General features: G+C 47.3%; 1 protein-coding gene and 1 long non-coding RNA gene across 2 annotated transcripts in view; one reads left to right on the forward strand and one right to left on the reverse strand.

The window, feature by feature from the left end:
- The window catches only part of NEMP2 (nuclear envelope integral membrane protein 2), a 250,910-nt gene that overhangs the window by 27,485 nt on the left and 210,357 nt on the right, over positions 1-13,068 (reverse strand). Inside the window, exon 4 of the mRNA XM_070421709.1 lies at positions 10,317-10,391. Within this exon, the coding sequence (XP_070277810.1) occupies positions 10,317-10,391 (75 nt within the window). The remainder of the gene's footprint in view (positions 1-10,316; positions 10,392-13,068) is intronic.
- On the forward strand, positions 1,752-6,000 carry LOC139014869 (uncharacterized). Its single transcript, XR_011472367.1, has 3 exons — positions 1,752-1,837; positions 3,616-3,696; positions 5,841-6,000. It is a non-coding gene; the product is annotated as an uncharacterized lncRNA (long non-coding RNA).

A 13,068-nucleotide genomic window follows, 5' to 3' on the forward strand; every position in this document is an offset into this window, starting at 1 on the left:
AATAAAAACAGTATTTTATTTGAATGAAGAAAACTGACACGAGTCTATCTGTTCTGAACTGTTTTAACAACAAAAATCATAATTTCTAGATTAGTCATGTTTGAACAGAGATTATGAGGCGTGGAAAGTGTTAATAATTCAACTAGTATACTTCTAATTTTTGCTAATGTTGTTAATCATATTTTGCCTCTAAAGTCTTTCTGCCTGAAATTAGATATATTTTTGCCTATGTTAAGCAAAGTCTTAGATGAAAAATAGTTGTGACTTATTTCATTTCAGTAACTCCCTCTTCCCCTCCCCCCTGACATGTGTTTGCTGTGATTAAAGCCCTGCCCATAGGAGAGGCCCAGAAGTCTGCCTGAGTATGTATTGGGATGTTTCCCATGACAAGTAACAGAATTTCCAGCTAAAAGTGTCCTAAACGAGGAAGACGCTTATGGCGTCAGGGGGAAGGAAGCTGGGCCGGCTGCCAGCCGCGGAGGCCTGCGCAGTCTCAGCTCTCTACTCCACCACGCTCGCTCGCTCTGCTTGTTGGCTTTTGTCTGTGAGCGTCCCCTCCTGCCACTGCTCTGATGCTGTGTCCTCATACCACTGTGACCAAAGGCAGGGGCAGTGACTCCCCTTCCATCACTTCCTTGAACAGGGAAGTAAAGCCATTCTGAGAGCTCTCACCGTCACACCCTCAGCAGACTAACTCTCTTGCTGCTCCCATTGGCAAGTGACTAGCGCTGGCCCTGGAGAACTGGGGCGGAGTGGGTGTCAGCCCCTACAGTGAGAGGGAGTTTCATAGAAGAAAAAACGGGAATAGAAATAGACAGGAAGAAAACACTAAGTGACGTATATATATTATCTACCTACCTATCTATCTATCTATCGGTATATGTGTGTGTGTATATGTATATATAAAGTATATATATATATATATATATAAATTGATTTTAGAGAGAGAAAAGGAGAGGGAGAGAAACATGGATTGGCTGCCTCCTGCACGTCCCCTACTGGGGATTGAGCCCACAACCCAGGCAGGTGCCCTGACCAGAAATCAAACCAGCAAGCTCTCTGCTTGGGGCAATGCTCACTGAGCCACACTGGCCAGGGCGCTGTGATACGCTGGACCGCTCATAGAGCCGTCATAGGTCTGAAAATGGTAATCTGAAGTTTTATGCTGCCTTGAAAAATGAGTTGTTGTTTTTTAAATGTATTTTATTGAATTTTTACAGAGAGGACGGGAGAGGGATAGAGAGTTAGAAACGTCGATGAGAGAGAAACATCGACCAGCTGCCTCCTGCACACCCCCTACTGGGGATGTGCCCGCAACCAAGGTACATGCCCTTGACCGGAATAGAACCTGGGACCTTTCGGTCCTCAGGCCGATGCTCCATCCACTGAGCCAAACCGGTTAGGGTGAAAAATGAGTTTTATTTGTTATTCTAAACTTTGTTAAGTGTGTTTTCTTTTTCGAAATTTACACATGGACTCAAAATGGGAGCTGCTTCTATATCAAATATGTGTTCTGCCTTCTATAGATCTTGTTTAGTAGATTTATAATGCACCTTTATTCTAAAGGATTCCGTTCCCTAAATAGCATATATTCTATTCTAATAATGAACAGGAAGAAACGTCAGAGGAGGAGGCCTTCCAACGGGAAAGGCGGGGATGATGGGAATCCTAGAGGAAGAGGAGGGCGGAGCAGGACAGCAGTGACTAATCGGACGGTCTCCTGTGAGCGTGAACTAGGTCACTTGCCCCTTGGAATGATGGGCAAGGGAAGCCACTGAGCCCGGAGCAAGCAGGAGCGGGAGGAAGGCGGCTCCCCTGTCAGGCATGCATTTTGCAGGTTAGAATCTGTCGGCCCTGACCACATGCGGGTGTGTCCCTGGAAATGCAGGTTCAAATAGGCTGGTCTGTCCTCCCCCCCCCACCCCCGCCTTTTTTTTCCGTTTCTGTTTTCACTAAACATCATCGCCTAACAATGATGTTTAAAATAATCCATCTAAACATTTAAGGCTCTGAACTTGTCTCAGCAATAATGAAAGTATGGCTAGAATAGGTCAAGGAAATGTTTGGGTTCTGAGTTTCAAAGGCCAGACCCTCCCAGTGACTGGGGCTTTATAGAGATTTATTCCTCTATGTGGAATCTAAGCCTACTTTATATTTTAAAAAACGGCTCACCTAAACGGCTCACTTAGTATTTGTTGGAATTATTTTAGGGTTAAGAGGTTCCTCTCCCTGCCTCCCATCCCACCCGGTTCTTTGCCTCCTTTCCCTGTTTTCCTCTTTCTCTTTGCTCGGTCTACTAATCTGGAAATGCTCCTTTAAGGACTTCATCAATCTTGAGTAGTATGCGTGAGAGAACCTTGCTGACACTCTCCCTTTGCTGCCATAGCTACCATTTATGTGAAATATTTTTTGTTACTTTAAATCATAGCTATTGTAACGTAAACAGTTTAGAAAACAATGCAAAATAAGTGTATACCCTAATGAGTTAGTAAGACGTTCTTACAGCAACACCCGCAGTAAGCTATTCCATGTGCCCGAAGAAGGACAGCCTCCGTTTTGTCATTTCTGCCTCCAGCGACGTCTCAGGCTCAAGGTGCTCTAGGACCCACGTGTTCATCTTGCTGGGGGCCCGGGCGTCGGCAGAGCCCTCCACCAACACCAGGTTCCAGATGAATCCGCGCTTTTCCTTTCCGCCTCCTTCGCCGTCCGACTTCCACATCCAGACGTAGGAACTGGACTGTGGGCGTGGATGTCTCAGCCTTGGGCTCTGATGACACGTCTTTGCTCTCGCTGCTCTGTCCCAAGTCCTCCCGAGCTGCCCTTCTGAGCCTCCACCTTCTCTTGACTTCTTGGCTTCAGCCATCGATGCCAATGGAGACTGAAGCCTTTATTCCGCACGCTGGTCTGGTTCATCGGGGAGAGTGCCGTCCACTAAATTGGTTGCACAACCCCTGAGGGATTGCACTTAAAACTATTTTTTTAAAGAAAATTTTAAGAATATATATTTTTTATGGATTTCAGAGAGGAAAGGAGAGGGAGAGATAGAAACATCAATGATGAGTGAAACTCATTGATCGGCTGCCTCCTGCATGCCCCCTACTGGAGATTGAACTGAAACCTGGGCAAGTGCCCTTGATCAAATTCGAACCCAGGACCCTTCAGTCCACAGGCCACTGCTCTATCCACTGAGTCAAACCAGCCAGGGCTGCATTTAATTTTTTTTTTTAATTGTTTTGGCCCAGCTGGAGTGGCTCAGTGGTTGAGCACCAACCTATGACCCAGGCGGTCAGGGTTCGATTCCCAGTCAGGGAATATGCCCCGGTTGTGGGCTCTATCCCCAGTAGGGGGCGTGCAGGAGGCAGCCGATCCATGATTCTCTCTCATCATTGATGTTTCTCTCTCTCTTTCCCTCTCCCTTCCTCTCTGAAGTCAATAAAGAAATATATTTTTAAAATATTGCTTTGGTGGCAGCATGGAGGAAGGGTGGTGGGAGAGAGACAGCAGACAGGTCAGGATGATTAGGGTTTGAAGCAAGGCAGTGGTTTCTAACTGCCCGTGAAAGTGGTTTTGGGGCATCTGGCGTGAGTGATTATCCATTCTATTTCCTAAAAATAGGAAAACAAAATACGAGCTGAGAAGGAAAAATAATGAATTCTGCATGGAAGTGATGATAAGTACATGCAAGACATCTCACAGGTACGTGGGGGGCGAGTTGGAGCTTAGCGAGGAGACGTGGGCAAGATCTGGGTCCTAATTGAAGCCAAAGGATGGGAATGAAAGGTTGCCCGAGTGAGCGGACTAAGGCCCAGGAGAAGACAGCCAGGGAGGACCCTGAAGCCCCTGAGTATTCGTTTGCAGGCAGAACGACCCTTTCACAGGGGTCGCCTAAGACCATCGGAAAACACATCTATAATTACATATTGTTTTTGTGATTAATCACTATGTTTTAATTATGTTCAATTTGTCACAATGAAATTGGGGGTCACCACACCATGAGGAACTGTGTTAGGAAGGTTGAGGACCACTGTTGTCGCGGCTGGTTTCCTCGGAGGCCTCTCCTGGGCTGGCGGGCGGCCCACTGTTTCCGTGTGCTCACCTGGTCTCCCCCTGTGTGCATCCGCCCTAATCTCTTCTTATAACACCAATCCGGCTGAGCGAAGGCACGCCCATACACCTCATTTTCACTTCATTGCTCCCTTAAAGGCCCTGCCTCCAAAAAGAGGCACATTTTGAGGTCCTGGGGTTCAGGCTTCAACACATTCATTATGCGTCCAGTTTGCCCTCAGGGGCATTCTACCGGGAGGGTGGAGGCTCAAGACAGGGATTCCCTGCTCCCACGTCTTGGGTGACTGGCGAAGGCTCTGCTTGAAATGAATTGTGGAGAGAAGGGGCGGCTGCCAGAGGATGACGGAAGCAGAGAGGATCCCCACCCAAAGCAAAGGGGGGGCAGGCTCCTCTTCCTGTCAATCACATTAAAATGCTTCTTACCACGTCCTACCCTGTCCCCTGGGAAATTCTTATGCGGTGTACGCGTTCTCTGCATGCCTTTCACCGGAGTGATTCAGATTTCTGATTTTCGAAAATACTGAACTAATAATAGTGTGCCCACACAAATACAGTATTTCAGTGCTTAAAGCCAGCCGGGAGTAGGGAAACTGGTATTTGGGTTGCTCCCACCCAGAACTCAGGCCAGGAAGCTGAGCTGGCAGGATTGTGTCACCGTGGTTGCACCTCCCACACACACCTGGAGGGTCAGCGGGGAGAACCACTGAGCGCAGGGAGGCCCCTGGTGCCGATGTTGGGTTCACTCATCCATCCACCCGTGGGCTCCTCCCTCCTTGCCTCTGCGTCGCAGTTGGTCCGTCGGTGCTCGGTGCCGTGGTGGTTCATCAAGATGATCGGGGGCCCCATTTTACCCTGATGTTAAGTGAGTCTCTGCGTCAGGTTCAGTTTTTAAAAATGGCATTTCTAGTTACAAAAGGAAGAACACGAGTGCCTTTGGCGGCAGGGAAAGGAGAGGGCCCGTTCTCCCTGGGACGTTAACGAGCCTCAGCCAGGAGTCCTCAGCTCAGCTCCCTGCCGGCCGTGGCCCATCTTGTTCATGGAGGCGACTCAGAGACCATCCTTCAAACTACACACACACTGTCTTCATCAGCGACAGTGGCAGGGTCACCACCAATTACCAGCCTCCATGACACAAAAGACATTCTTTTTTTTTTTATTATTATTGAAAATTAATTCTTAAAAAGCATAGTTTTAAAAGTTCAAAACAGTTCTCTGTAAGATAGCATTATCGGAAACCTTTGCTTTTTAAAATTAGAGTCGCTAATGCATTATTTTCTGATGCTCTTTTGTATGGTTCTATGGATATCTTCTTAAAACCTTCACATTTGCAAAATGGCTCTGTACTGTTTTCTCCTCGGGCCCACGCGTCACCCACACATACCTGCCTCCCACTCCGGCTGACTCACGGCCCAGCCTCCTCCCACACGCACACTCCGTGACCCGGCGCCCACTCTCCACTCTCCGCTTTGTCCTCCCACAAACCCACTCACTCATCTGCCCTCCTTCACACAGACAGACAGGTTCACACTCCCACTGCTTCGCAGCCGAAGAACAATAGTGGCTCAGGGAGGGAAGAAATCATGGTTCCAATGGCCATTGTGGTGTGTGTGTGTTTCATTAACAAGCTCTAGCCACAAATGAGCAGCTGATAAGCAGATCTTTTATTATTAGATTATGTTTTCAAAACTCCCCCATACACAGTAAGTGGATTTTCTATTTTCGAAAACTGTACCAACGTGTGTGTGCACTTTTCTGAGTGTTGTAACTTTTTTCAGGGAAAACAGATGCCCTTCTCTTTTGTCCAAATGGAAATGTTTTACTCACATGTCGGCGTGACTGTGGGCACCGAGACCATGGCTCACTGGGTCGGTGATGTGAGTGACAGCGTCTGGAACCAGCAGGCTGCCTGCCGAGAGCCACTGGCTATGAATTAATTACGAGGGAGCAACTCCAGAGCCCACTCAGGGGTAAGGGCAGCTCAGCAACGCCCTGTTAGGCTCCCCGCTGTGGGCAGGCCCAGGGCGAGGTGGGGAGGCCCGGGTGGAGTGGGGAGGCCAGCCTCTGCTGCTGGTGTGTGTGCTTTAAGGCCACCAGAAAGGTCTTCTTCCCCCAGCACCCTCACCTTGATGCTGCCATGTCAACATTGCAGCACTAGAGAGCAATTCCGGAACCTTCTCAACACTTCAAGTGTGAAGCATTCCAAAGATATTGCTGGGGTTCCTTCCCATTCGTGGCACCTGCTTTGACCTTTTCAAGGAGCTCAGAGTATGTGCCACATCATGGGAGCAGAGTCTGCTCAGCATGTGAACCCGCGCTTCCAGAGGAAACAAGAGCAGAACGGTGGGCTGTAAGGAACGCACGGCTGTGTGTGTGTGTGTTCCTGTGGCTTCCTCGGTTTTATAACTGAGGTGAGTGCCTCAGGGAGGCTGGGACCTCCTCTCCTCCTCGTTCATCTCTCGGAGGTGGAGCACCAGGTCTCCCGTGGAGGGCGCTGAGTACACGACTGGAAAACTGCTTCCTATCCCGCGTCATTTCTGTCGTCAGCACTGAACCGAGGGCCCATTGTATTCTGTTTTTTATCCACCAGCATCTTACTCTTTATTTTGAAGAGAACTACTCTTTTTGTCAAATTTCCGCCATGCTGGCTCTGCTGGCCTATGCCTTTGTCACTTTCTCTCGTCGATCACATTTCATCTTAGAGCACTTCCTGCCCATTCCGCAGTGACAGGGGTGACAGGATGGCCACGACATTTCTAGTTGCTGGCCTCTAGCTAAAGATGGTGGAATGAACATAGGTATATAGCTCCTCTCAGGAGAGGCCAAGACAGGGGTTATGATGGCTGAGAGGTAGCAACAAATATTTGATGGAAAAAGAATAGAACAATGGGGAGTACTGGAAATAAGACAAAGGCTCAGGACTTGGAGCCACCAGATTTGGAAGGGACTGCGGGGTGAGGGGGTGGGCTGCAAAGCATGAGATAAATTGAAAGCTTATAGACGGGATAGCCAGCTGGTCTTGTGCCCCCAGGCACAGAAAGTCAGCAGCCCGGCTACGCCTCCTGCCCCAGGAGGACGGGCAGTGGGACGACGATTTCCTGGAGACACTCAGTGGGAAAGGCGGGAGCACCAGAGAAACCGGGCCTCATAGAAGCCATGGACTAGGCCTGGGGGTGTGAACAGCTCGAGGAGTTGGGAGTCTACAAGGTAATGGTTGGATGCCTGTGCTCTCTCCCCTGCCACACAACCAAAGCACTGCTAGTTAACCAGCCAACGAACCTCGAGGCCCGTGCCTTTCAAACTGTGGGTCATGAAATCAGTTATGATTAGGGGGCTATGGAATCAGTTTAGTGAGTCAGAACCAACACTGTCATGGGCTGGGTTCCCCAGGAAGCAGACTCTGAGACAGAGTTGAGCTCAGAATGTTTACGGGGCATGCCCTTGGGACCAGCACCCGTAGAAGGAAGAAGTGGGACTGTGACTCCAGGCCCAGGGACTTTTTCGGCCAAGTCCACAGGGAACACTGGAGCTGGATGGCTCTTCGGAATTGTCCCATGTCAGGCCAAGACGGCCAGGCTTTTATCCCCTTTAGCCTTGATTTGGGACTGAGGCCTTTAAAAAGGTGACGAAGTTAACATGAGGCCCGCACGGTAGAGCAGTGATCCGCTGGGATGGGTGTCCTTATAAGAAAAGGAAGAAACACCAGCGGCGTGTGTCCACAGAGAAAAGGCCACGTGAGGTCACAGCCAGAAGGTGGCCATCTGCAAGCCGAGGAGAGAGGCCCCACTAGAAAACAAACGGCTGGCAGCCTGGTCCTGGACGTCCAGCACGCAGAATTGTGAGAATAAGTGTCTGCTGTTTAAGTCGCCCAGTCGGGGTATTTTGCTATGGCAGCCCCAGCAGACTAATACATCCCCCTCCCTGGCTGTGTGACCTTGGGCATGGCAGGGTGTACTGAGAGATTTACATTTCTGGAAAAGAATGGGTAATTGATTTTTGACAGGTCAATAGCAAAGTGAGCATACAAATAAAATAAGAAAATTATCAATGCCAGGGAAAGCAATTATGTACCAAGAAACTCAATGTAATCACAGTACATTATAAGCCTCAGCCTTAAATGATATTTACTTAATTATGCAAACACTGAATAGTGATCAGAGAAAAACGTGATAGAACTATATTGGGAGAATAAGAGGAGCATATGAGAGACTAAATCTGTATCTTTCTTCCATAGATAAAATGTAGAACCTTGAAAAATCATGACATAGCAAGTAGAAGTGTGGCGATAAAGACCAGAAGGCATAGCCGGCCTCGTCGAGCATGTTGCTCTGGGGAATGGCAAGGAGCTCCCGCTCCTAGGCTGTGCAGAGAACGGGGCTGCTCTTTCTCTTTCTGGCTTTGAAGAGATATATTTTGGCCTCTAAACTTAAATGCGAACAACTCTAGAAAGGAAAATGACAACATAGGCATGTTATTTCTGAGATATGGGGGAGCCACCCGAAAGCTAAAGGGTAAAGCTCGACAGTGGTTGCCTCTGTGGGAGCAGGGGCGGAGTCGATGGCACACGCACTGTGAAACCACTGGGTTTTGTAGATGAATTCGAAGGAATAAATCCAGGCTTGTAGACACGTAGGAAAGCCTTTGAATGTTAGTCCTGCTGCTTGTAGGTCCCTAATCTTTAAAATAAAAGAGGTCATGAAAAAACACATTTTGGAAGCTTCTGGTAGATTGAAAATGATCAATAAAAGTTCCCCTTTCCCTCTTACAGATAAAGCCAGGCACTAGTTTTCAGTGGTAACATCTCATTGTTTGAAACCCTCTCTGTCCCTGATTCACAAGACCCTTTCATTACACCTTGGGTACGAAAAGCATACTCAGTGTACGTGTGAATAATGAAGTCATCTAAAAAATACTCTATGCGAAATAAGAAATGTGTAATCCGACTAACCAGTCAATGAGTGCATTTTTCAACAATGAAGTACAAGGCACAGTTTGCTCACTTGGCTTTTCTCAAGCCATAATGATTATTGAATGGGTTCCGGATTTGAATTTTATCTGCTAGTAACCGGAAGCAGTCCACCAGTTGTGGAATGCCCTTAGAGCTGGGCTGCGGTGAACAGGTTAGGGGTGGGGAACTGAGGCATTGAGCCCCCCATTTCTTGGAACAGGCCAACAGCCCGGATCCGCAGCCTCTGGCCAAGGGCCACAGTTTGCAGGGTACTGTACAACGATTGTTTTTCTTGTGCTCCGTCATAAGAAAGGCTGGGAAACACTGCCTTAAACAGATGCCTACAAACCCATTATAAGAATCGATAGCCATTGAAGTAAAGTCTTCTTCAGTTACTTCCTCATGACATTTACAAGAGAAGTAGTTAAATTAAAGTCTTTAAGTGACATTTTGATGTCCCACACGTCTGAATGGGAAGTACGTGAGCTTAGATTTATTTACATATGAGTTTGGATTAAGTTCAGCTACTAGTAATTTAACAGAGACCCCAAGATAGTAGTTTAAACAGATCATTACTCTTTCCTGCGAAAAGAAGTCTGGAGAGAGCTAGCCCGAGGTTAGCAGTGGCTTCTCACGGACGATGCCACAGCTTTCAGCTGCTGCTCTTACACTGCTAAGGCGTGAGTCTCAGCTCAGGGAACACCAGCCAGCACACCCACTCCCCAGAGAGCAGGATGGAGGAGCAGGAGAAGGGTGAGCCCTTCTTCTCTAAGGAGACGGCCCAGGAGTCACCATCCTATTCCCATTTAGGTCTCACTGTGAGGAACTTTGTCACAGCCCATGTAGCTGCATACGTGGTTCCGTGCTGTGGTCTTGTGGCTAGGTGGCAGTATGTCCAGCTTAGAATGGGAGTTGCACTGATTGAGAGAAGAATGAAGAATTGCTCTGTGAACAGCAGTCTTTACAATCTGTTTTAGTAACTGCCATGTAATTCATTTCAAACAAAATCAATCTGTCAACTAGTTATTTTATCTACACGGCTAAAAAGGCTGACATAAGCATTAAGGGAGACCAATGAGCAAATTCATTATTTGAAGTCTTGATTATATGTTTTGTTAGATTTGATGATTCATGATTAAGGCAGTGTAGCTAACAGGACTTGAGAGGAGTAAATGAGTGAACACGGGTAATACATGTAAATACACTTAGAATAGTGTGTGGAAATACTAAGTGCTTAACAAGTGTTAGCTGTTCATATATCTTTCACTTAAATTTAAGATATATGAACCTGGTCACATGACAATACCTGGATTCAGGAAGGCTGGGAAGTGTGGTCTGTGCTTGCTGTCCCTGCCGCTTAACCTGGGCTTGGGCTCGATCACTAAAAGGAAAAAGGGAAGAACAAATATGGGGTGTGTTAGTCGTCCTCACACAAATTGATCACACAGCTGCTCTATAGTGAGAACAATTGCATTGTGCTTTTTACTTAACATTATAGCAAAAGGTAGTTTTCATGTTACTACATAGTCTTTGTAATTATAAAGTTACTAGTGACCCGGTGCATGGATTTGTGCACAATGAAAGGAAATTAATTAGAAGGTGGCCAGCGGGGCGGGACTGGGCAAGACGAGCTGGACATGCCCTGGAGCCAACCTCCCATGGTCCCTCCCCGGCGTCTGCGGTGTGAGCGGGGTCCCTCCGGCAGGTGGTGTCCCTTGGCCTGGCCTGTGGGGATCGGGCCAAAACTGGCTCTCCAACATCCCCCGAGGGGTCCCAGAGTGCGAGAGGGCACTCTGCAATTTTGCTGTCATACAGGGTGTGGAACGCAAACGCACGTGTGCAGTAAACCAGCTTCAGGAACAACAGTGCCCCAGCAACAACATAACCCACGGCTGAAGGTGGAATCACGTGGCCCTGCAAAGAATCGGGCTCCCTCCTCTCTGGTTTTGGGGTGCGTCACCCGAGAACCACCGCTGCCAAGTCACTGCAGCTCTACAACTCCTGCATTGAGTGTCTGCCCCCTGGTGGTCAGTGCATGTCATAGCATCCGGTCAGATGGTAGGAGGGACACTTAGCATATTACTCTTTTATATATAGACTAGAAGCCCAGTGCACGAATTCGTGCACAGGTGGTGTCTGGCTGGCCCGCCCTGATCAAGGCCAATTGGGCCAGGCTGGCCGGGCTGACCGGGGGTAGGGGCTGTGGGAGGTTTGCCAGCTGGCCCTGCCCCCTGGTCAAACTCCTGGTCGAACTCCCAGTCGAGGGGACAATTTGCATATTAGTCTTTTATTATTTAGGATAACTATAATAACTCATTGAGTATATAATCAATACATTCTTTAACTCTCCCTTTTGTCAAAAATGTAGATTCTTTCTGGTTCTTCACTATCATAAACACTGTCACAATAGATCCTTTCATGAGTGTAAGTTTTTCATCTGCTTGGGATGATTCCCTTCGGACAAATTCCCAGAACTAGAGTTCTTGGGTCAAAGGGTGTGTGAACAGTTTATGATTCTTAATGTTTTTTATTCTAAATTGGTTTCTGAGAAGGCAGTACCAGTTTGTTCCCAAAGAAAATATGCAATTTTTTTTTCTACAAATGTGGAGAGGCAGACATATTCACATAGCTTTGTGGATAGAACAGTTTCAGTTTTCAAGTCTCACTGGAATGATCAGGAGACAACACAGACTTGGGTTTGAATCTCTTATTTTGCCATTTCCTACCCATATAGGAGGCAAGTACTTATTTGCCTGGGCCACAGATGTCTTGTTTTAAAATTAAAAATATTTCCCTCAGGAGTTACGTAGCAATCACTAGGGCTGTTGACAAATAATCTCTTTTATCATCTTCTGTGCACATGTTAGAAAATGTAATTCCCTCTCCCCTGAAGACAGACATGGCCGTGTAACTAGCTTCAGCCGGAGCATGGAAGCAGTGTAACATGTCAATTTCAGGCACACATTTTAAGAATCTGTGTGTGATTTGCCACACCCTTTATTCCCTCTGCCCTGTGATCGGCAGTATTCCGGACCACCCCAGCTCTCTAAATGAGTCCTAGAATAAGGAAGGCACAAGTGGGGCCCCAAGCCGACCTATGAGGAGTAGGAAAATGGAGTAAAAAATAAATATTGGGGTTGACACTTTTTTAAGCCACTGAGACTGTGGTATTCTTTGTTACCTCAGCATAACCTCGCCGACCCTGACTGCTGCAGCCATTCCCAGGACAGATAAAATAACATTCCCTTTATGATAATAATTTCTAGGGTTAATTCAGGGTCCTCTATGTGCCAGGCATTTGTATACATTACCTCTAATCTTCAGAACAACCTTGCATATCAGGAAGCCTCCGTCTTACAGAGGAGAAAAACAAAGCCCAGAAGGGTTAGTGTTTTACTTAACATCCAGCTAGAAAGTTGCAGAGCTGGGATCCGCACCTGGTGTGTTTCTTCTCTTCTTTATGTTTTCCTGTCTTTGAAAGTTTATGGCATTATTTTTTACTAGAGGCCCGATCCACGAAATTCATGCAAGAGTAGGTCTTCCTTCCCCCAGCTGCTGGCCCCGGCTTCGCTATGGCACCGGGACCCTGGCTTCCCTCCAGCACCCAGGACCTAGGCTTCCCTCGCAGCCCCGGCTTCGTCCGGAAGGTCGTCTGGTCTAATTAGCATATTACGCTTTTATTATTATAGATTATTTACATCACTGTGTGAATTTTCTTTATGAACTTCACGTTTATTCCTGCAACAAGACCTTTATTTTCTCAAACTTATTTCGAGATAAACAGAAATTGGGACAAAGCACAGGTGCTTGCTACTCAAGCCCCTGCTTGTTCCCAGAAGTAACCTCATGAACTCAAGTACCTTCACACTGGTCTTGGCTTGAATCTACCTGAGAACAGGTAGGATTTATACGCTTATGAAAGGGAAAACATGGTTTCAAAATTGGAGTGGAATGAGTCAGAATAGAATGAGTTAGATGAGACTGAGTAACTTCTCCAACCCAACGTTACTGCCTCTGTCTCTCTTTTAACAGTTTTATGAAGATAGAATTCACATACC

Source organism: Myotis yumanensis, unplaced genomic scaffold (assembly GCF_028538775.1).
Source record: "Myotis yumanensis isolate MYYU_CA2020_CCGP unplaced genomic scaffold, mMyoYum1.0.hap1 SCAF_8, whole genome shotgun sequence".
Lineage (NCBI taxonomy): Eukaryota > Metazoa > Chordata > Mammalia > Chiroptera > Vespertilionidae > Myotis > Myotis yumanensis.